This window comes from Leucoraja erinacea, chromosome 1, assembly GCF_028641065.1.
Source record: "Leucoraja erinacea ecotype New England chromosome 1, Leri_hhj_1, whole genome shotgun sequence".
Classification (NCBI taxonomy): Eukaryota; Metazoa; Chordata; class Chondrichthyes; order Rajiformes; family Rajidae; genus Leucoraja; species Leucoraja erinaceus.
Genome location: NC_073377.1, coordinates 107944290 through 107969968, shown reverse-complemented (window position 1 = coordinate 107969968; position 25679 = coordinate 107944290). Strand labels below are relative to the sequence as shown.

The following is a 25679-nucleotide window of genomic DNA, read 5'->3' as shown; positions in this document are numbered from 1 at the left end:
TTTGAAAACAATAATTAATATGAAGAGTAGTTGAAATCCCCACACAGATCCTTAGAGGACATCACAAGGCACACCTGTGAATCAATCACCTGCCCATTATTCCCCTTTTCTATCAATCACCCAATATCTTAACCAGTTCAATGATATACCTGCAATTCCATAAGCTCAAATTGTGATTAACAGTGTCTTAGAGTGTTCACCTGGAGGTCTATGCAAATAACACTTTATTTTTGTTTAGTTTAGAGATACAGCATGGGAAAAGGCCCTTCAGCCCATTGAGTCCATGCCGGACATCGATCACATGTTCACATTAGTTCTATGTTATTCCATTTCTCATCCACTTCTTACACACTGGGGACAATTTACAGAGGTCAATTAACATACAGACCCGGCACGTCTTTGGGATGTGGGAGGCAACAGATGTACTTGGAGGAAACCCAGCAGTCACAGGGAGAACGTGCAAACTTCACACAAACAGCATCCGAAATCAGGATTGAACTTGGGTCCCTGGCATGAGAGGCAGCAGCTCTACCAGCTGTGCCATTGCACTGATTGTTACTGATTTACTCATTACTGATACCTTTGCAAACATCTCAATAAGATTAATCAAATCTGGCCTACCCTGTCCATATGCACACAAAATGTCAAGTCATTTTACCATTTTCAAGGAGCTCAATTAATCATACCTTAATTGTAGACTCCAGTAAATGGCATACTACATATGTTGATTTAGCAGGCTTTAAATTGATGGATTCCTTCTTTTCTTGAACTTTGAGGGATTCATAAAAAAAATCTACACAATACTGTAAGTGTCAGTTGTTCCAATTTGTAATCCACAAATGTTGCAAACAATTTTTAGTAACATTGTTTTAGTTTAGAAACAACATCCTTTTTTGCTGAAAATGGAATGACCTCTTGGGGTTTTATTTGCAATTCTAACATGGTGTTGTAATTGAACAGCTGTGTCATGACATATTTTGGCAGAAGATTATGCAGTAAGATAGATGATTCTACAGAAGATAAATTATAGCCATTATTCTTAATTATTTATGGTCACAATTATGCAAACATTTCAGTGGTTATTTGAAATTGAAAACTGCAGACAAGATAGTGCCTAAAACTGATTTAAACAAATTCTTACAAAATTGAGGTGTACAGTAAAGTATTAAAATGCATGTCTCTGCTTACCAGATCTGTGAGTATCTAAATAGTGTTCCAATGGAACTGAGTGAATGGGTATTTAATACAGATGAGAGCGAGTTGATATAATTCATAAACCTCTGTCAGGTCACCACAGCCTCCCACTTTCCTGTGAGAATAAACTTCAAGAACTTCAAGACTTCTAGAGAGTTTATTGTCATGTGTCCCAGATAGGACAATTAAATTCTTGCTTTGCTTCAGCACAACAGAATATAGAAGGCATAAATACAGAACAGGTGAGTGTGTCCATATCCCATTGTATAAATATATACACACATCAATAAATATAACTGATAAAGTGCAAATAAACAGATAATGGGCTATTAATAAACACAGTCTATCCAATCTCTCTGTATAACTACAGCCATCTATTCCAAGCCACATCCCGGTTAATCTCTTCTGCACTCTTTTGAATGCTACCACATCCTCCCAATGGTGTGCTGACTAGAGGCTTACACAATACTCCAAGTGTGGTTTACTGAATGTTTTGTCCAACTGCAGCATTACGTCCCAACTCTTACACCCAAGCATGGAGTTCGAAATCAAAACATGGAAGGGACAGACACACACACACACAATTTTTTGGCGGTCGCGTGCGAGGCTTCAGAGGCTCAATCCAGCGCTAAATGCAGCTCAATTCTGCCTGTCTCGCCGGGTTCACCTACAGACCTGCCTGGACACCAGCCTGGAGTCGTGGAGCTAGCGCTGCTTCTCCGTGCTAGCCATATTTCCCACAAGCCCAGGCAGGTTAACCTGGTGGGACAGGCAGAGTTGAGCTGGGTTTAGCGCTGCTTCTCTGCGCTGGCTGTGGACCTGGGGGTACCGCACCCGTCTGACCCGACCTCTTTGGCCACCCATGGGGGGGGGGGGCACTCAGGTGGGGACGGGACACACCGGAGACTGGGATCGATCCTGGCTGCGGGAGAGGCGCAGGTCTGTGCTGAGAGAGTTTTGGCATGTCTCCCTCCTCCAATCACCGCGCTCTATCCTCAGTCCCCCCCCCCCCCCTCACTTTTCCATCCTCCAATCATCACGCTGAATCATGTCCCGCCCCCATTGCCTGCTGACTGACGTCTTCCTCGATCATCAGTCCCACCTCCACTGTCTCGTGGAAAGCGGAGATTTCACCGGGTTTTAAAATGCAGATGACAAAAACTTGGGGGGGGGGGGGGGATGTCCCCCACCTATCAAAATATGGGGTGGACATGTCTGCTTACACCCCATGCATCGGCCTACGATGGCAATCATACTAAATGCCCCTTTTCACTACGTTTTCCACCTGTCATTACTTTCAGGAAGCTATGGAATTGAACCTAGAGGTTTCTCTGTACATCAAGCTCAAACCCCTGACATTTACTCTACGTCCTACCAGAACTTGACCTTCCAAGGTACATGACCTCATTTAGAAGATGTAAAGTTTTTTTTAAGATAGATAATATATCTGAGACACAGTCAGAGGATGTGGTGGAAACAGACACATAGAACATTACAGCACAGGAATAGGTCCCTCGTCCGACAATGTCTGTGCCGAATGTACGGCCAAGATAAACTAATCCCATCTGCCTGCACATGATACAGTACATACCCCTCCACTCCTTGCATATCTATGTGCCTATCTATTATATTTAATATAATCATATTTAAGAGGCACTTAGACAGGCAGTTGAATCGGCTAGGTGTAACAGGACATTGACCTAATGCAGTACAATGGGATTAGTGTAGACAGACAAACAGATGTCAAGGGACCAATCTGCATGCTGTACAACTCCCTGACACAAAACTGCACCAATCCAGTGATGGCAGCTGGAATTTCTGCAAACATTGAGTGTTCTGTGTCCTGTCCCCATCCTGCATAAATGACATCAGTCAGAAGATACATAACGTATGAATGGAAGGAAGCAGATCTGCTAGAATCTGAACTCCACATGAAGAATTGTTAACATTGCAGGAAAGAATGTAGCATTATTTCAGGACTGATGGGGCAGCACCTCAAAATATAATAACCTCTGCATTACTTGAAGAAGTAGGTTAATAACTGACTGCTACAAAAATGCATGGCTAGGAGAACATTAAATCTTGTGACTGTGTCAAACAGCTTTGCGTCAAGGGATATTTTGCAAAAAGTGAACAGTTTGCATATCTGAACCGAGATCAATGTCATTGCAGTAAGATTTGCTGTTTTTGTTTTCATGAGCGGTTATCGTTATTGGCAAGATTAGCATCTGTTGCCAGTCCCTAATTACCTGTGTGAAGTTAGTGATTACAAAACTCTGCATTGCAGAGCAGTTTACGGTGCAACTGCAATAACAGACTAGGCCATTCGAGAACAAAATTAAGAGTTAATCACTTTGCTGTGGAGGCACAAGGTCAAGGTCAGGTAAACACCCTGAAATGATTTTTTTGAGATGGATAGGTTTCTCAGAGTTTGATAGTTATTATTATTGTTGTTAAAGTAAGCAAATTTTAATTTCTCACCTTTGAATTTTAATCCAGTTCTCTGAATATTTTTAATGCAGGCCAATAGCCATCATGCCACCATATACTTTACTTTCAGATAGGAATTTAAACTAAATTGACTGTGGAATAGAATGACATGGGCAAGTTGGGCCGAAGGGTCTATTGTATGACTGTATGGCTCTACTATTACCATTAGGACAGACAGGATGGATTTGAGATAGGCAAATGAAAGGTGAGAAATAAGCATGATTTGCTTTGTGTTTTTGGTGTACATAGGAAATGGCTGAACAGAGAATGAATGTTAGTAATCTTGACAGCAATGAAAGATTAAGATATACCTTTAGAGAATAGGTTAATAACAGGCACGTGCCGTGAGTACTCAAGGTAGGCACTGGGCCGTCAGTCGACTTTTAAAAATCATAAAAATCCACGCATGCGCACAAAATGAAAAAATCATTTTTTTTTTAAAGTGCATGCACAAAAATCGTAAAACCACACATGCGCAGATCGATCCTGTAGGCAGTCTGTTGACTTTTTAAAAATCTTTAAAAACCGCGCATGTGCAGATTGGTCTCCTCTCCTGTGGGCATGCGCAGCACCTTGCACGCAGTCCACGGTGCAAAGGCAGGATTTCAGCTGCCTTTATGGCCCATTGTAAGTGAAGGCTTGAAGCAGCGTCCACAGCACGTGAGTTGAGCATAGTTACGCGTATTACATGTACAGCGTATGAAAGGCACGGGAGAATTATGCCTACCTGAGATCGATTGTTAAATTAATAACCATTTAATAATAAATACTGAATTTGGTAAATGAATTGGAAACCTTTACTATTTATTATTATATAATAACTACCTTTTTATAATTTTAGTCAGGGTAGGCACTGCCTACCCTGATGGCACGTGCCTGGTTAATAATCAAGGGGAAGTATAGTGTAGAAATATAATTTGAACTATTAGTTAAACATCAACTATTTAAATTTAATTTAACTTGACCAAGACGTAAATGTAGGTGGGTTGGTAAGTAAGTTTACCTTACACTAAAATTGGAGACAATGAGGAATGTTGTCAGTAGAGCGGGATATACAGAAAGGACCAGAGAAATGGCAGATGGAGTTTAATCCGAGCAAGTGTGAGATTTTGTCTTTAGGGATGTTGAATGTAAAGAGAGAGTATACAGTTAACGGCAAGACCTTTAACAGCGTTGAAATGCAGGGGTATGTTGAAGTCATAGTTCACAGATCACTGAAGATGGCAGCACAAATAGATAGGGTGGTAAAGAACCTCTATAAAAAATCCAATCCAATCCAATCCAAAGAAGGGGTGTGGTCAGGGCCGGATTTAGATGAAGAGAGGCCCTAAGCTGTTCCACTTGTGAGCCCCCCCCACGACTAGAGGAAGATGGTCCACCAGATTGACACCGAGCGTGGCCAATCAGATAAGGGGCTGGAAAGCTGAGCTTTATTTATTTATTGCCAGTGCTAGTGTGGAGTTATTGGCTTAAAACATTATTATTCTGAAATGGAGGACAAGGAAAATTACTGAAGGGTTGTTTAGAGACTACAGTGCGTTGTAACAGCATATGTAAGAAAGGCCTATGACAGTGTCAAAAATATTATACACCTTGCAGGGCTCTCACTTAATTTTTTTTCTCTGTTGTCAGCCGGGCAACCTTGGCAGCTTTTTAAGTTGCCAAATGACAGTTTAGGTGCGTGCGATAATGTGCTCGGACGAAGTGCGTAGTTACCAGTCGGAATTATGCCCAATGAAGCATTCACATATTATTTCTGCATCAAATAAAGCCAAAAAATAAACATATTCACCAATCAAGACATGATATATACCACAATGACATGCAGCAAAATTATAATACAGTATCTCAACTCTTTTTACACGTTGCAATGAATGCAATTTCTATTATTTCTTTCCACTTCCAAACAAAAATGTGGTTGGATTATTCAGCATATGATCAACCTTGGTGAGACCAAACGCAGGCTTTGGCAATCGCTTCGCACAACACCGCCACTCAGTTCGCAATAACCAACCTGATCTCCCGGTGGCTCAACACTTCAACTCCCCCTCCCATTCCGAATCCGACCTTTCTGTCCTGGGCCTCCTCCATGGCCAGAGTGAGGCCCACCGCATATTGGAGGAGCTGCACCTCATATTTGCTTGGGTAGTTTACACCCCAGCGGTATGAACATTGGCTTCTCCAAATTCAGGTAGTCCTTGCTTTCTTCCTCCTTCCCCTCCCATTCCCAGCTTTCCCACAGCCTACTGTCTCCGCCTCTTCCTTTCTTTTTCATGTCACCCCCCCCCCCCCGACATCAATCTGAAGAAGGGTCTCGACCCGAAACATCGTCTATTCCTTCGCTCCACAGATGCTGCCTTACCCGCTGATTTTCTCCAGCTTTTTTGTCTACCAATGGGATCCCACCACTGGCCACATCTTCCCATCTCCTCCCCTGTTGGCTTTCTGCAGAGACCGCTCCCTCCATAACTCACTGGTCAATTCGTCCCTTCCCACCCAAACCACCCCCTCTCCTGGCACTTTTCCTTGCAACCGCAGGAAATGCTACAGGAGAGCGATGGGTGCCTGGAATGCATTGCCAGGGATGGTGGTGGAGGCAGATACAAGTGTAACATTTAAGAGGATTTTGGATAGGCACAAGGAAGTGCAGAGAATAGAGTGATATGGATCATGTACAGGCAAATTATATCGGTTTAGCTACACATGAGGTTCGGCACAATTATTGTGGGCTGAATGGCCTGTTCCTGTGCTGTACTATGTTATGTTCCACGTTCTTTTCTCAGACCCACTGACAAGTAAAGCAAGAAGACATGATTGAGGAAAGCGGCTTTCAAAAGTAAACTACGAAAATACTAAGACGGACATTGTATGTGAGGCCCGGGAACCCGGGGAGCCGTTGGTGAGAGGAGGAGTCACCTGGGCTGTGAGTATAAAATCCAGCGCGGGATTGCTACTTCAGAGGCCCGGGGAGCCGTTGGTGCGAGGAGGAGTTACCTGAAGCTGTGAGTATAAAATCCAGCGCGGGATTGCTACTACAGAGGCCCGGGGAGCCGTTGGTGCGAGGAGGAGTTACCAAAATCTGCAACGTTCCATCTCACTTCCAGAGAAGGAGTCTGGTGGAAGCCTCTGATTGGTGGAAGAGGACCAGAGGAAGCAGCTGATTGGGTGCAACCCCAGGTTTATATTTCTGCTTTCAGATTAAGGGTTCTGGGAGTTAAGGGTTCTGGGAGTTAAGGGTACAGTATTTATTAGTAAAGGTACAGTTTAAAGGATAAAGTTTTTTTAATATTTAATATAGTTAATTTGGGAGTAAGCTATGTCAGTGGAGATTGGCCCCGTGGTTTGCTCAGCCTGCAACATGTGGGAGATCAGGGATATGGTCAGTGTCCCTGGTGACTACGTTTGCAGGAAGTGTGTCCAGCTGCAGCTCCTGGCAGACCGCATTGAACGATTGGAGCTGCGGCTGGATTCATACTGGAGCATCCACGATGTTGAGAAAGTCGTGAATAGCACGTACATCGAGTTGGTCACACCGCAGGTAAAAGGTAAGAGGACAGAAAGGGAACGGGTGGCCAATAGCCAGCAAAGCAGTAGGCAGGTAGTGCAGGAGTCCCCTGCGGTCATCTCCCTCCTAAACAGGTATACCATTTTGGATACTGTTGAGGGAGGTGGCTCATCAGGGGAAGGCAGCAGCAGCCAAGTTCATGGCACCATAGGTGGCTCTGCGGCACATGAGGGGGGAAAAAAGAGTGGAAGGGCAATAGTAATAGGGGATTCAATTGTCAGGGGAATAGATAGGCGTTTCTGCAGCCGCAAACGAGACTCCAGGATGGTATGTTGCCTCCCTGGTGCAAGGGTCAGGGATGTCACTGAACGGCTGCAGAACATTCTGGAGGGGGAGGGTGAACAGCCAGTTGTCGTGGTGCATATTGGCTACAAGATGAATTTAGGGAGCTAGGAGATAAACTTAAAAGTAGGACCTTAAAGGTAATAATCTCTGGATTACTACCAGTACCACGGGCCAGTCAGAGTAGAAATAGGAGGATATTGCAGATGAATACGTGGCTTGAAAAATGGTGCAAGGGGGAGGGATTAAAAATGTTAGGGCATTGGAACCAGTTCTGGGGGAGGTGGGACCAGTACAAACAGGACAGTCTGCACCTGGGCTGGAATGGAACCAAAGTCCTTGGGGAAGTGTTTGCTAATGCTGTCGGGGAGGATTTAAACTAATGTGGCAGGGGAATGGGTGCAAGAGCAGAGAGGCAGGGGGGTGTAAAATGAGGGTAGAAGCAATAGGTAGCAAGGTGAAAAGTAAAAGTGGCAGGCGGACAAAACCAGGGCAAAAATCAAAAAGGGCCACTTTTCAACATAATTGTATAAGGGTTAAGAATGTTGTAAAGACAAGCCTGAAGGCTTTGTATCTTAATGCAAGGAGCATTCGTAATAAGGTGGATGAGTTCAATGTGCAGATAGTTATTAATGAATATGATATAGTTGGGATCACGGAGGCATGGCTCCAGGGTGACCAAGGCTGGGAGCTGAACATCCAGGGATATTCAATATTCAGGAGGGATAGACAGAAAGGAAAAGGAGGTGGGGTAGCGTTGCTGGTTAGAGAGGAGATTAACGCAATAGAAAGGAAGGACATTAGCTTGGAGGATGTGGAATCAATATGGATAGAGCTGCAAAACACTAAGGGGCAGAAAACGCTAGTGGGAGTGGTGTACCGGCCACCTAACAGTAGTAGTGGAGTTGGGGATGGCATCAAACAGGAAATTAGAAACGCGTGCAACAAAGGCAAAACAGTTATAATGGGTGACTTCAATCTACATATAGATTGGGTGAATCAAATTGGCAGGGGTGCTGAGGAAGAGGATTTCTTGGAATGTATGCGGGATAGTTTTCTAAACCAACATGTAGAGGAACCAATGAGAGAGCAGGCTATTCTAGACTGGGTATTGAGTAATGAGGAAGGGTTAGTTAGAAGTCTTGTTGTGCGTGGCCCCTTGGGCAAGAGTGACCATAATATGGTTGAGTTCTTCATTAGGATGGAGAGTAACATTGTTAATTCAGAAACAAGGGTCCTGAACTTAAAGAAAGGTGACTTTGAGGGTATGAGACGTGAATTGGCCAAGATAGACTGGCCAATGATTCTTAAAGGGTTGACGGTAGATATGCAATGAAAGGCATTTAAAAACTGCATGGATGAACTACAAAAAGTGTTCATCCCAGTTTGGCAAAAGAATAAATCAGGGAAGGTAGTGCATCTGTGAATAACAAGGGAAATCAGGGATAGTATCAAAACAAAAGAGGAAGCCTACAAATTAGCCAGAACAAGCAGCCTTCCAGAGGACTGGGAGAAATTCAGAGTGCAGCAAAGGACAAAAGGCTTAATTAGGAAAGGGAAAATAGATTATGAAAGAAAACTGGCAGGGGGAACATAAAAACTGACTGCAAAAGTTTTTATAGATAAGTCAAGAGGAAAAGATTAGTTAAAACAAATGTAGGTCCCTTGCAGTCAGAAACAGGTGAATTTGTCATGGGGAACAAGGACATGGAAGACCAATTTAATAATTACTTTGGTTCTGGCTTCACTAAGGAAGACATAAATAATCTGCTGGAAATAGCAAGGGACCGGGGGTTAAATGAGATGGAGGAACTGAGTGAAATCCAGGTTAGCCGGGAAGTGATGTTAGGTAAATTGAATGGATTAAAGGGCGATAAATCCCCAGGGCCGGATAAGTTGCATCCCAGAGTACTTATGGAAGTAGCCGCAGAAATAGTGGATGCATTAGTGATAATTTTTCAAAACTCTTTAGATTCTGGAGTAGTTCCTGAGGACTGGAGGGTAGCTAATGTAACCCCACTTTTTAAAAAGGGAGGGAGAGAGAAAACGGGGAATTACAGACCAGTTAGTCTAACATCGGTGGTGGGGAAAATTCTGGAGTCAGTTATTAAAGATGGGATAGCAGCACATTTGGAAAGTGGTGAGTTCATTGGACAAAGTCAGCATGGGTTTATGAAAGGTAAATCATGTCTGACGAATCTTATAGAATTTTTCGAGGATGTAACTAGTAGAGTGGATAAGGGAGAACCAGTGGATGTGTTATATCTGGACTTTCAGAAGGCTTTCAACAAGGTCCCACATAAGAGATTAGCATACAATCTTAAAGCACATGGTATTGGGGGTTCAGTATTGATGTGGATAGAGAACTGGCTGGCAGACAGCTCTCTATCTATAGACCCCAGCTATTTACAATATATATTAATGATCTGGATGAGGGAATTGAATGCAACATCTCCAACTTTGCGGATGACACAAAGCTGGGGGGCATTGTTAGCTGTGAGGAGGATGCTAGGAGGCTGCAAGGTGACTTGGATAGGTTGGGTGAATGGGCAAAGGCATGGCAGATGCAGTATAATGTGGATAAATGTGAGGTTATCCACTTTGGTGGCAAAAACAGGGAAGTAGACTATTATCTAAATGGTGGCCGATTAGGAAAAGGGGAGATGCAACGAGACCTGGGTGTCATGGTACACCAGTCATTGAAAGTAGGAATGCAGGTGCAGCAGGCAGTGAAGAAAGCAAATGGTATGTTAGCATTCATAGCAAAAGGATTTGAGTATAAGAGCAGGGAGGTTCTACTGCAGTTGTACAGGGTCTTGGTGAGACCATACCTGGAGTATTGCGTACAATTTTGGTCTCCTAAACTGAGGAAAGACATTCTTGCCATAGAGGGAGTACAGAGAAAGTTCACCAGACTGATTCCTGGTATGGCAGGACTTTCATATGAGGAAAGACTGGATAGACTCGGCTTGTACACGTTGGAATTCAGAAGACTGAGGGGGGATCTTATAGAAACTTACACAATTCTTAAGGGGTTGGACAGGCTAGATGCAGGAAGATTATTCCCGATGTTGGGGAAGTCCAGAACTAGGGGTCACAGTTTAAAGATAAGAGGGAAGACTTTTAGGACCAAGATGAGGAAATCATTTTTTACACAGAGAGTGGTGAATCTGTGGAATTCTCTGCCACAGAAGGTAGTTGAGGCCAGTTCATTGGCTATATTTAAGAGGGAGTTAGATGTGGCCCTTGTGGCTAAAGGGATCAGGGGGTATGGAGAGAAAGCAGGGATGGGATACAGAGTTGGATGATCAGCCATGATCATATCAAATGGCGGTGCAGGCTCGAAGGGCCGGATGGCCTACTCCTGCACCTATTTTCTACGTTTCTATGTATTCAAGGGATTGACAAACAGACATAACACATTCTTGCAAGACTTCATCAAATATGGTCTACAAAGGAGCATATCTTTACATAGTTGTACAGAATGTTTGAAAATAAATAGAAACTCCAAAATCTAATCTCTGTCAGCCTGATTGCCTGTTAAATAGATACAGTGCCCTCCATAATGTTTGAGACAAAAACCCATCATTTATTTATTTTCCTTTGTACTCCACAATTTGAGATTTGTAATAGAAAAAAAATCACATGCGGGCATAGCTTTTAAGATCAGATGGGGGGAAATTGAATGGAGATGTGCAAAGCAAGTATTTTTTTTTTACATACATAAAGTGCTGGGTGCCTGGAACACTATGCCGGTAAGAAACTTTTTGATAGAAACATGGATATGCAGAGTTTATGCCCTCAACCTCAACAAGGAAAAAGGTTCTCACTGTTTACCCTAACTTTGCCTCTCTTAATTTTAAGTACTTCAGTAAGGTCTCCCCTCAACTTCCAATGCTCCAGAAAAAAACCAATCCGAGTATATCCAACCTCTACTTATATCCTCTAAATCCAGACAGCATCTTGGTAAACCGCTTCTTTACCTTCTCGAAAGACCCAATACATTTCCTGTAATGGGATGACCAGAATTGCATACAACACTCCAAATGCGGCCAAACCAGTTTTATAAAGCCACAACATGCCTTCTTGACTCTTATACTCAATGCTCCGACTGATGACGGCAAATTTAATGCGAGCATCACAACTATTCCATTATGGAAATCTAGTCTCACAAGTGTAATAGATCTTGAAAATGCCTGTTATACCCCGGAGTGTAAATGGATGAATCAAATATTGTTAAATTGGCTGAATAATGTCAACTGGAAAATCTAGAGTAGAATGTACATTTCAAATTGAGTTTAAGCGAATAAACCTTCAAGCTTTTTTGTAATTTCAATGTACTGGCAGTATCATGCTAGTTTGTAAGAGAAACCTTTAGAGATATGCATGCATATCAGCTGCAGTCTTGAAACGATAATGATGGGTATTCTCTTTTGAGTTGCAATACTTTTCTGGATCACTTTGCTATACAGTTAATATTTTATTAGGATCTTGTAGGATGCTGAGACTTTAGCAAAGTCAGCATTTGAAACTGATTTTTAAGTGCCCTTAATAAGGTGGTGTTGAGTCAACTACTTAACCTGCTGCAATCCTTGAGGTGAAGGGGTTCCAGATATGATTAGGGTTAACACATTGGCATGACGGATGCTAGTGGGAACAACCACACATACAAACACTAATGTGAGGTATAACCTGCACTATGAAGTGATAAAATGCTGGGTTTAAGAATCTTCCACTGATGCACTCAAATGTTAGTGGAATTCTATTTGGAGAGAAGTTTTTTAAGGAACATTTGGGAAAACATTGCATCATACAAGTTGAATGAAAGTAACAAGTTAAACTGGCATCTGAACAGCAAAGACATGAAAATACAAAGAGAAATGACAGAAACATCTATAAATAAAATCATAAATATATGATAAACAAATGACATTTATTCAGACCCGATTAATTTATAATTGGCATGGTAAAACTTCTCAAAATGTTTGCATTTGAATCGTCATTTTAAATCTATTATAACCAGACATGCTAATAATTTGAAATTCCTCCTCATCTCCTTCCTAAAGGAACATCCTTTTATTCTGAGGCTATGACCTCTAGTCCTAGACACTTCCACTAGTGAAAACATCCTCTCCACATCCACTCTTTCCAGGCCTTTTATTATTCGGTAAGTTTCAATGAGGTTCCCTCTCATCCTTCTACACTCCAGCAAGTAGAGGCCCAGTGCCGTCAAAAGCTCATCATATGTTAACCCACTCATTCCTGGGATGATGCTCGTAAGCCTCATCTGGACCTTTTCCAGTGCCAGCACATCCTTCCACAGATTTGGGGCTCAATACTGCTCGCAATACTCCGAATGAGGTCTGATCTGCATGCCTAAAGCCTCAGCATTACATCCCTGTTTTTGTATTCTAGTCCACTCAAAATCCGGGTGCGTTGACATCTAACTACTTCCTAAACCTACCTTGCCACTTTGAACAAGCTACATATACATACCTCGCTATTCTGGTACCTCCTAGGTTTTTTCCTCCTAGTTTATATTTTCATTCTCCCCGCCAAAATTGAACACTTCACATTTTTGAGCTCATGTTTCATCTGCCACGTTTGTACCTATTCCAGCAGCTTTGATCCATCACAATCTTCATCATGGTACATTATGCTACCAAATTTCATGCTATCAGCAAATTTCAAAATTGGCGTGTATGTTAATTCTGGCCAAATTGGAGAGGCCAGGACACTAAAATTGAGTAGAAGCTTCTGGGCTGCTAGGCCATTTGGTCAATTTGAATGTGCCTTCTGCAGAAATAGGACAAGCTGCAGAATGGTGCTAGTTTGGCTAGAACCTAGATAAGAGCAGTAGGAAGAGAATGAAACGTCAGCAGATCCTGACAATTAGGTGCAAATTGCATGTAATGGATTGGATGAATGCAAACCAGACATACACATTGCACATAATGTTGCAAAGCTTAACTTTGCTAGATGGTGATTGGATTAAGTATTGAGCCTTGTCTGGGTTTCTTAAATATCTGGGCAAATGTTGCGATGTTCATTTCCTTTCAGAAGCACCGTTTGAATACAATGTATTAGTTACTGTATTATTGGGTTAGGAAAATGTCTATCATGTACTTAATCGATATCTGTTATTGGACTCTATAGAGACCACCCCATGTGGTTCGGCCCCACAAGTTTCAGGGACCTATAAAAGGTCGCTCCCACGAGGTCCTGTGTCGATCTTCTGGAAAGAACGCTTGGGACTGAGTGACCTTCTGGAGTGTCTCTGCTTGAGTGAGGCTAAAGAGGGCTTGATCAGGCAGATACGAGGATCAAACCCGTGGTGGTTGGGTATAGTAGTGGAACTGTAACTGTGTTTTGTCAAAATAAAGTTTAGATGCGCAAGTGCTTGAATCAGTGTTTTTTGACAGAAACTAGACTGGGGGGGGGGGAGGGGGAGGAGCTTAGATGAGTTATCCAACTCATTTGTTTATATTTAAAACAAATCAATTATTCTAGCACTGACCCTTGAGGAACTCCACAGTAATCTCCCAGTATAAAAAAAAACTTTCACTGCTACTAGTCTGCTATTTAACTAATTTTGTTATCCATGTCTTCAATTATGAAGTCAAAGTTACTATTAGAGTTCTGCATCGGATGATTCTGGATGCCCTTATTCGCTGCATTTCAGTCATCAACCCATTCTGCTAGTTCATCCAAAAATTTCTATCATATTAGATGAAATTATCTCACTTTTAAGAACAAGGCCACTTTTAATAAATGTAGGGGCACACTTCCTCACCCGGCAGTTTTTTCCTCATAGCAGGCAAGGTGCGCGTGCTGCTGATTTTAACGCCTGACACTCGTCAGAAATTGCAAGTGGCAAACAGTCAGAAACAGAATCAATTAAGCTTGTGTCCCAACAGGAAGTACAAAGGTCCCATTTTAACAAATGATTCCTAGTGTAAGCCACCATCATGCTATTTCTCATGTATTTTTGTCAAATGCCACTTTTTAAATGTGGAACTTAACACCACATGCACACCAGGATTTGCGTACCAATTAAATCCAATTTCTAGGCAAAAGCTTTCTTGCACTAAACTGTGTTTCATAATGTTTGCAGATCTGAATGAAGCCTGTTGACTGTAATCTTATACCAGTTGCAAAACAGTATGAATATGAATACATGTGTTACTTAATTGTACTAAATATGTGTTACTCGATTGTACTCTTTATTTTATTTACCTTTCACATCTTCATCTTCAATGGTAGTATTGGTACTTTCGGAGGATTCCTAAGAGGAAAACAAACATGAAGACATTGTGATCAGATACATTCAGCATTGAAGAATGAATTCAAACTGTGAAATACAAAACTGGGAACACAGGGACAGGAAGGAAAGAGTTTTTATTTACTTCATCAGCTACTGAAACCATCATCCATGGGTTTGTTATGTCAAAGGTTAACTATTCTAATGCACTCCTTTGGCCTCCTTTATTTTATTCTCTATTCTCCTATTCAAAACTCTGCTACATTTGTCTAACTTGTATCATATCCTGTGCACCCATTATCTGCGCTATCTAATCTTTTTTTTGACTTTATCAATCATATTTTGATTTAAAAGTTTCATTGTTGTTTTCAAATTCCCCCCTCACTGCTCTCTATAATTCTCTCATACCAAAACCAAAGGCACCCATGTTTTTTAATGTCTGGTCAATGTATCCAGATCTAAATCACCACATATGTCAATTCCTTCATCTACCAATGTCCTAGCTATGGAACTCTCTCCCTCTCTCTCCCTCTCATTTTCTTCCTTTAATACTCTCCCTTTAAACCCATGCCTTGGCCAACTGTTTAATTTTCTCCTCTATTTTTATGCAACTCAGTAGAATTTTTGATTGGTAATAATCTTGAAAAACTCCTCAAGTTAATACTAGTTGAAATTATTTAACTCTTGGAGCTTTAGTTTAACATTTAGCAGGTCAGCTTTTAAACAATGTTATTCTCGCTTCTCTAACTTGAATGTTTCAATAGGCAGCTGCCACCATAAACAGTTCCTTTGAATTTATTATTTTAACTGGGATGAGTACTAAGGTTGGATCGTTTTGATAAGGATTACAACTTGTATTCAATACATATTTAAAAGTCAACTAGCTTCATTGATATGTTCTTACAATGCATGGTAAAATTAATAATAAACATAGCAGTTTTATCGATCTGAATTGGATATATATATATATATACACACAATATATGTAATCAGTATAATATTTTGAAACAATAGATTGTGGTTGAACACCATACCAGATGACAAAGGCATTGTCCATGACACACTGTACAATGAAGCACAAAATGAACTGACACCGATTTCGTGCACCTAGTTAAAAACTGGAGGCATAGATTACATCCATTGACCTGTCAAGATACCAATAAGCAGAAAGGAAGCCAGCAGAATTTGCCACCATAAATAAATAACTGTATCACCTGATACAATACATGCAACCCAGCAGATGTATGTGACAACCAAAAAACATGCAGTTGCTGACAGAGATAGTAAATTCATGAATGAAGCCTAGAAATAATGAACGCAATTAAAAAAAATAATGTCTCACCTTAGCCACAGATCTGCTGCAACCGGTATGTGTTTACAAAGTAACCATTAACAGTCATTTTGTGATTATTATAAAAATGATTGGGATTTTAAAATTGTATAATTTATTAGAAGCACTAATTCCAAAATATGCAATTTTTTGCTGTTAAAAGCATTGGACATTTAGTTAAATGGTAGTACAGGTGCACAACCTTTTATCCGAAAGCCTTGGGACCAGACACTTGTCGGATTTCGGACATTTTCGGATTTCAGAATGGAAGATTTTTAGCGTAGATTAGGTAGGTAGCGCGGGCGGCTTGAAAAGTCTGGAGCAGCTGCCTCCTCCCCGGAGACCGGGAGAATCATTGCATAAATGTTAGTCAGTTAGTTTGGAGGGATTTTATGTGGTGGTGTAGGGGTGAAGGGGGAAACTTTAATTCTTAGTCCCCTACCTACCTGGTCGGCGACTCCCAACCTCGCGGAGCTGGGGGCTCCGTCCGGCCGCGGGCGGCGCCGTTTGGTACTCCGACCCCGGCAACTCTACCCCTGGCTGCGAGGCGCTCCAAATCCAGCGCGGCCCGCGGCCGGACGTCCCAGCTCCGCGAATGTCGGGAGTCGGCGGCGTCGCAGCGCTGGGATAGCTCCGCAGCAAGCTCCGGACCGCTGTGGCCGCCTTCTTCCAACATTCGCGGAGCGTCGCTGGATTTGGAGCCGCGGAGCTGGGGGCTCCGTCCGGCCGCGGACGGCGCCGGTTGGAGCTCCGACCCCGGCAACTCTACCCCTGGCTGCGCGGCTCCAAATCCAGCGACGCTCCGCGATGTTGTGTGTCGGCGGCCACAGCGCTCCGGAGCTTGCCGCACGGCGACCCGGTAAGGCATTGCCCGCTCCCCGCTGGTTTCCCAGCGCTGCGACGCCGCCGACTCCCGACATTCGCGGAGCTGGGGCGTCCGGCCGCGGGCCGCGCTGGATTTGGAGCGCCTCACAGCCAGGGGTAGAGTTGCCGGGGTTACAACCGTCGCCGCCCGCGCGCCCCACCGGCCACAGCGCTGCAGAGCTTACTGCACGGCGACCCGGTAAGGCATTGACCGCTCCCCGCCTCTCCGACCAGGTAGGGGACTGAGAATTAAAGTTTACCCCTTCACCCCCCTTCACATAAAAGCCCTCCAAACTAACTGACTAACATTTAAGCAATGATTTACAGATGTTTAAGCGTCTCCCGGTCTCCGGGGAGGAGGCAGCCGCTACAGTAGTGCAGACCTGGGTTGACCGTGGGTCGTTTTGGGTCAGGTTTGGCGCCAAACGCGAGCTTTGGTGCGCAGACGACATCTGGAAAAAATGGCCGGTTTTCGGAGCTTTTCGGTTTCTGGAACACCGGATAAAAGGTTGTGCACCTGTACATTTAAATGCTTGATTCTTACACTTCATTCTTTCAAATTATTTTTATCTTTCTCAAAATTAGTTAAATTCTCAGCAAATGTGCATTTGTACTAGAATGCGTTTTGTATTTTTTCCGTCAAGAAAATCCATTAAAAGTTTCTTCACAGTTTAGTTTGCAACCACAAAATGACTCTTCAAAAGTAGATTTTTAATGACTCTAACTCACATCATGTATCTTGCATCGTTTGGACTAGGAAAATGATAAAGCATTAGTTTCAAGGAATACTCATGTGTTCTGTGGCTAAGGTTGTTACAATGATTAAACACCCAAAATAAAAAGGCTGCAGTTTTTAATAAGCAGGAATTTTCTCCACTCTTTAGCCCATGAAGTCGTACACCACTGACGAAGAGGTTAACACAGCATGCTAATATACATCCATAATTTTATCAAGATGAAGTGTATTGTAGAACACACACAGAATGGTTGTCAAATGGTCCATGCAACCCCCTTCCTACCAAAAACAGGTAACCAAAGCACAAATGGCAGAAGCTGAAGAACTTTCCTCAAAGCTTTTTGTCTTACATCTATAACGAATCCAACCACTTCTTGGATACTGATTAGATCTTTTACTATGCGTGTGGATGAACACCTTGCTGAAATGCTTAAGTAATGAACACATCTTGGAATACCTTATTTCCATCAGCAGGATTGTGGATTACAGTAGTTTGGGGCTCCTGAGCAAGATAAAAGAAAACTCTCATTGGTCAAGGTTATCTTCAGTGATCAAAATGTTTAAGAACCAGCTACAGGAATGAGAGGCCAAAGCAATATTACTAGTGTCATGTGAAAAAAAATCTTAAACGCGTTTAACAAAAATCAAAAATAGAAATGGGGTTATATTACTGCCAGCAATACCTGCTGGGCATCCTGCAGGAAATGGCCTTATTTATTACCTAAATAGCGGCATGCAATTTCTTAAATTGCCTTGCAGCATTTGTGTTAGCTCCCTGAAGTCAAAGACTTGGCACTGCTAAATTTAGAGCAGTCCATCTTCTAGCACAGAAGCTGATATCAGTAGAGGAGCTAAGAGAAACGTGCAGAAAGGCAATAGCCTGCCACTACGCATGCAAAGTAACATTAACAACCATGTTCAGTGTCATGATAAAGAACCGTAAATGTGCTGCTTCACAATGGATTTTCGCGTAAAACAGAACCGAGGCACATTGTGCAAAATCACATGATGCCTCAGAAAGCAAATGGAAAAAAAAAACCAAATAGAAAGAGGAATCAAGGTATACCAGTGCTGGGGTAGGTATGGGCTCTTTAGGGCTGGTTACTACGTTGGCTTTGTTGTTTATCTGCAGATAAGTTAAAATAGAAAATGCATAAGCCTCAACAAATATCTTTTCCACTCTATATTGGACCATGTTACAACTGATCTGAAACAAACATCTTCTGGGAAATAATAAGGGCTTTTTAGTCTTCCTATGATATTACTTCTGCTTCCCAGTGACTGAATTTGCATAAAGTGGCAGAAACATTGTATTGGTTACACTTTTGATTCAGTATAAGATTTAAGAAAAAACATTATATTTAGTTTGTAATACACCACATACACAAAGACATAATCAACAGCACAAGTGTACAAAATAACCCATGATTCCAATCACAACAGATGTGGTCCCAATACAGCTTGGGGCATTTTCACTGACTGATAAAGAATATTTATATTTATACTAGAACTCATCAGCCGCCTTCTTTAATCCACTGCTCCTTGTGGAATGTGATTGCGATAGAAGGGAAACACAATATTTTTTAAGCTAACAAACTAATTACACCATTACGTTTTGGACAATATAAGACATTTATACAAATGCCAGATATCCACATTTCAACAACAGAACTGCAGAATAAATAGCCAAAACTATCCATTGATATACAGGGCAAGTACTTTCTGCCATTAGCAAATCCACAGGTGTTGACTTGTTGGCAGGTGTAGTGTAAATGGTGAGACACAGATGGCAGCAGAGCTTTAAGTGGTGTAATGCTATTTCACGAGAGGGCCTAAATAAGGTCCATTCATTAAACAGCTGAATTAACATGTTGACAGCTGGCTAAGTCATATCTTCCGACTTAGTTGGTTGTCAAAACCATGAACTTCTGAATAATCTTAACAATCATAAATGCTCAAGTGAAATTTAAAAAGTTCAGAAATAAAATAAAAACACTTAAAATAAAGTAAAGTATTTAATCAATTAACTAATACTCACCCTTTCAGTCATTCTTCTCCACTAAGATGCATGTATTTGCAGTTACCGTATGGGTTTAGCCTGGTGCAGGTTAAACAGTAACCCTGCCACTATTTCCAGATCTGCTACTGGACTTTAAAAAGAGTCCAAAGGCCGAGTGCTGTTAGGAAATTACTGGCAAGAATATTCAGAATGTTGGTGTTTATGCAACAATCCCAAATTGCCGACTTACATGGAGAAATGTCAGCAGTATATTGCGAAAGTATTGGTAATTCCTTGCAAATTTCAGCAATTAATTTGGCTGAAAAACATCTGAAGATGAGCAACTAGTGGATTAACTCCTGGCATGTTCTCGTGAGATGGGGGTCGGGCAATACTGTCATTCATTTCCTTCCTAAACACCCATTACTAACATTTCTTAAACTGGTTGGGGTTCCCTTTATTAAGTCACAGACTTGTACAACATAGAAACAGGCCCTTCAGCTCACTACATCTATGCCAACCATCATGCTTTTGTGTACTAATTGCATTTGCTGACATTAATTTCATATCCGCCTGAGCCTTTATCATTCAAATACCTCTCCAGATGCTTCTTGAATGTTATTCCAGTTCCTGCCTCCACCACCTCCTCCGGCAGCTCATTCCAGATACCAACCACTCTTTGTGTGGAACATTTACCTGTCAGATCCCCATTAAACCATCTCCATATTATTTTAAACACCTGTAGAGTGGGAAACAGACTCTGGCTATCTACCATAGCTATACCTCTCATTACTTTATATCTCTACAGTGTCACACCTCAGCCCCTTTTGATAGAGGGAAGACAGACCTAGGCTATCTGATCTCTCCTTACAACTAAAACCTTCTAATCTAGGCAACATTCTTGGATTTTTATTTTGGCATTCTCTCTAGCTTAATTAATCTTTCCTGTAGGCAGTACTCAACGTGTAGTCTAACCAATGTTTTGAACAGCTATATAATTACGTCCCTCTTGTACTCAATATCTTGGCTGATGAAGGAAAACATCTACTGTCTTTCCACTTTCAAGAAACTGTACTTGTAACCTAAGGGTCTCTCCGTTCAATAATACCCCTCAGGGCCTTGCCAATCACTGTATATATCCTGCCTTGGTTTAATTTCCTTACCAGATCATTTTAGTTCAATTACCATGGTAATTCTATTTTCTTTGCATTAAGTTTAAGTAACCAGAGGTTTCAGAGTAGACAACAGTTGGAATCCTGCTAAACTACACAGAATGGAGTACAGAAGGAATGTAGTTGTGTTAATACTCAGTGATCAGCATTTTAATCCATCCAAAAGAACGGCAAGGAAGATCACAGTGGGATAGATGGATGGATGGATTAGTATGGAAAATTGCCAACTTTAGAATTGTAAGAATTCTGTATGATGTATAAACATGACCCTAAAGAAGTATACCAACTTTAAAAATTATCTGACTAGTCAATATTCATTAACCTCTGGTGCATTTAGTGAACAATGTCAAAGGCAGATCAAAGAACCCATATTAGTTTTCAAAGCACATTACAATCTCCATACGCTCAAAATAAAAACATTCTAAACACAGGAGCAGGAATAAGCCATATGACCCGCAGGCCTTCTCTACTATTCAATAACATCATCGCTGATCTGATCTGTAGCCTCAACTCCATTTTCATGATGGATCCCCTTGATTCTCATGGAGTCCAAAAATATATATATATCACTCTTAACCTTGAAAATACAATGAGTCAATATCTCCTGAATTCACCATCACTGGAGCAAATACATTTCTCTTTAGTTGTCTTTGGTGGCTGACCGTCTCTCATGAGCCTATACCTCTTTCTTCAAGGTTCTTGAATCAGGGGACTTGACAGGGTTGACCCATATTATGAACCATGTTAAATCCCCTGAAAAGTCTATGTTATTTCTTATTCTTCTAAACCCCAGAGAATATAGCTCTTGGACTCATTTTTTTCCTTACTAGATAATTTCATCCCATTTCTGCCATTGCCCTTCCCTCTTCCCCAATCCGGAATCAATCCAGCGATACCTTTACCTCAAAGGTAAGCACATCCCTAAATCTCAAATCTTGAATCAGTATTCTAGGGATGGACTCACTTAGGGCCTTGCATATGTGCAAGACTGCATTACTTTTCTACCCTATCCCACTTGCAATGTTTCTTTGGCTTGTAATTATCTGTGCTGGCCCGATAATTACAAATCAAAGGGAATGTTACAAGTGGGATAAAGAGAAAAATAAAGAAGTCTTGCATTTATGCAATCTGTGGCCATAGGTTCTTGTATATGTCCCATTCTTGTATAAAGATATGGGATGCCTCCAAACAATGTTTAATAATTTCTCACCATTTAATCCACACATGCTTCTCGATTCTTCCTACCAATGTGAACAACCTCACGTTTCCTTGATTAATACTATATTTACCATTATTTTATTACTCACTTGTCATTTCAAATTCCTTTTGCAGATAATAGACAATAGGTGCAGGAGTAGGCCATTCGGCCCTTCGAGCCAGCACCACCATTCATTGTGATCATGGCTGAGCATCCACAATTAGTACCCCGTTCCTGCCTTCTCCCCATATCCCATTGACTCCGCTATCTTTAAGAGCTCTAACTCTTTCTTGAAAGCATGCAGAGAATTGGCCTCCACTGCTTTCTGAGGCAGAAAATACTTTGCAACTTCTTACAACTTATTTTCATAACTAATTTATTTGAAATTACTCTGCTCAGTCCCTTAATGTAAATAATCAATATAAACAAAACAATATCCATGGGCCCAGCACTGATCCCAGATATACGCCATTAGTTACAACTGACCTGCATGTATCCCTCTCCTTTGTCTTCTGACATCTCTACCCATGCCAATATACTGGCTTGAACAAGCCAATATTTTGTGCACTGGAATATTATGTGGCACATTATCAAATACCATTTACTTATCCAATTACACTATCTCCATTGGCTCTTTATTAGATCTCACATTTTACACATGCAAAGAACTCAAGCAAGTTTACTGAACAAGTTTTGTGTAACAGTGTTGACTCCAACTAATCATGTTAAACTTTGGTCAATACTTTGTTACAGCATCCGTAATTATGGATTCAACATTTTCCTGACATCTAATGTTCAACATTTATAGTTCCACATTTTTTTAATCTACTTTTTTGAATCTTAATCTAACATATTATGTTTTCCAATTAGTAAGAATTTTTCAGTGTCCAGGAGTTTAGGAAAGATGATAACCAATGTGACCACCACTGCTGCAACTCAACAGAGCAGACCATCAGATCTAGGGATTGGTCGTATTTGCTGAATACATTTTCTTAGATGATGTTACAAAATCCCTTGCTCAACTTGTTTTTGTTCTACTGTATAAACTGCAGTTCTTTGTAATCATACATTTTTTCTTTCAACCAAATGTTAGTTGCTTCATGGAATATTTTATTCTTAACAGGGTGCGTATTCATTAAGAATTATTAAGTACTCATTAATGTCTGCTGTTACCTTTACCATTATATCTTTCAATGTAAGTTCATACTCTAGAGTTGAGGAATTGTAGTTACATAACTGCTATTGTTTATTTAAGACTCCATTCAGACTTCACATTGCTTTTCCCAATTTGAAAGTGAAATTCAAATATGTTAAGTTCACTCCGAGGGACATGATCCTTGATTGTGAGATTACTAACTAATATGATTTCATTGCAAACACCCGAATCTGAATGAACCTGTTCCATACTTGGATCCAGACCTATTACTCACTCAAACGTACTTAATGAAGGTACGCAACACCACCCTTGCCAACTTGACTTACTCTACTTATATCTTGATTGACATTCCCCATATTAAACGCACTACCTTAGTTTGGAGACCCCAATATTTCCCATTTGACATAATACCAGGCCTTCGAAAATACTCAACAGGTCAAGCGTTATTCTGTGGAAATAAGCCTGACATTAACTCTGCCTCGTTGCACATAGGCTGCCAAGTATTTACATTGCTCGTTTTTTATTTCAAATATGTAGCATCTCTAGCTGTTTGATTCTCATTTTTTCCCACTGATAGCATGCCCAAAATATAGTGATCATGATCAGGCCTACAGACTACTTGCACCAGCTTTATCTAGTTTTGTTTCAGCTCTATCCAGGTTGATTTTAATTCCTGATATTTTGAGACACAATTGTTTCTCACTATTATCAGAAATACACATCCACTTTTCTAAAATGTCAAAAATATTGAAAATGTCAGTTCCCTCACTTTAAATCACCTTGCAATCACCTCAATGGGCATGTATCAGTGCTATCCTATCATGGTATAAACACTTTGTACATTCAAATAAGCATTATTTTGTTTTGGCTTGCTTCTATTTGCCCCATATGTTGATACTATTAGCCTTCACAGTCTTAACAATTCATTTTGGTCACACTTTGTTAACTTTTATTCACTCACCGCATTATTATCTCATTCTGCCTAAGGTTCCCTTCCAATGACCACTTCACCACTACTCATTTGTCTGCAGCCCCGTGTATTTGATTGGCCAGGATAATAGACAATAGGTGCAGGAGTAGGCCATTCGGCCCTTTGAGCCAGCACCACCATTCAATGTGATCATGGCTGATCATCCCCAATCAGTACCCCGTTCCTGCCATCTCCCCATATCCCCTGACTCTGCTATCTTTAAGAGCCCTATCTAGCTCTCTCTTGAAAGTATCCAGAGAAACGGCCTTCACCGCCCTCTGAGGCAGAGAATTCCACACTCACAACTCTCTGTTAGAAAAAGGGTTTCCTCGTCTCCGTTCTAAATGGCTTTTCCCTTATTCTTAAACTGTGGCCCCTGGTTCTGGACTCCCCCAACATCGGGAACATGTTTCCTGCCTCTAGCGTGTCCAAACCCTTAATAATCATATATGTTTCAATAAGATACCCTCTCATCCTTCTAAACTCCTGAGTGTACAAGCCCAGCTGCTCTATTCTCTCAGCATAAGACAGTCCCTTCATCCCGGGAATTAACCTTGTAAACCTACGCTGCATTACTCTAGCCTGATTCAAGAGAGGTCCAAACTAATAGATCCATCCCGGCCTTGCCCATTGGTTGCGATTACAGTGCCCCATGAATCCAATTATTTGTTTCCAAAACTCAGATATGAGCTACAATTTGAAAAATGTATTCACTGATTTGGGATGTTAGTGTCGTGGCAATGCCAAGATGTATTGCCCATCCTTAATGGCCTGGGGAAGGTAATGGTGAGTGATGCTATCTTGAACTGCTACTGCTCGTCTGGTGAATTGTTCCCACAATGTTGTCGGAGATGGAAATCTGAATTTGAATATGAACATGGAGGGAAATTTGCAAGTGACGTTTTCAAGGACCTGCTGTTCTTGTTCCCTCTTGGTGGTAGAAATTGTGGATTTGGGAGGGCCAGTACCCTACAGATGTTCTCATTTTCTTGATCCTGCACAAATTGAAAGTGGCTTAGGTAGTAATCCAAAGATCATCACCTTTGTGGTTTTGCTGAATAATTTAAACCCTAAATCTTTATATTTTCTCTGAAAAACACGTTAGAAAATGTTGCTTATGCTACTGGTTCCTATGTGGCGCATAACAACTAGATCCCTCCCTTTCCGCCAATTTCCCCTGCGGCTATAAAGAAATGTAATGAACCTAGCAGTGAACAGGCAACATATTCTATACAACTAACCCTTGGAATATTGTCCCCTATCCACACCACATTCTTTTTTCACTCAAACTTCCTAGTGATAGGAGGCAGAAGGTAGTGGTGGAAAGATGTTTTATTTTTATGATTGGAAGTCTATGACGGTGTTACCCAGGAATAATTTCTGGGACCATTGTTATTTGTGATAGATATTAACAACTTGGATGTGAACATGATTAATAAGTTTGTGAATAGCGAAGAAGACT

At 41.3% G+C, this 25679-nt stretch overlaps 1 protein-coding gene across 24 annotated transcripts in view; it reads right to left on the bottom strand.

Moving 5' to 3' along the window:
• The window catches only part of LOC129700367 (calcium/calmodulin-dependent protein kinase type II delta chain), a 269343-nt gene that overhangs the window by 18169 nt on the left and 225495 nt on the right, over window positions 1-25679 (bottom strand). For 10 of the 24 annotated variants that reach the window (XM_055640802.1, XM_055640819.1, XM_055640836.1 and 7 more), the window contains 3 exons: window positions 18789-18848; window positions 18180-18224; window positions 14768-14816 (listed from right to left, as the gene is read on the bottom strand). In XM_055640802.1, the coding sequence (XP_055496777.1) occupies window positions 14768-14816; window positions 18180-18224; window positions 18789-18848 (154 nt within the window). The remainder of the gene's footprint in view (window positions 1-14767; window positions 14817-18179; window positions 18225-18788; window positions 18849-25679) is intronic. The other 14 variants (XM_055640857.1, XM_055640891.1, XM_055640909.1 and 11 more) reach the window with 2 other exon arrangements.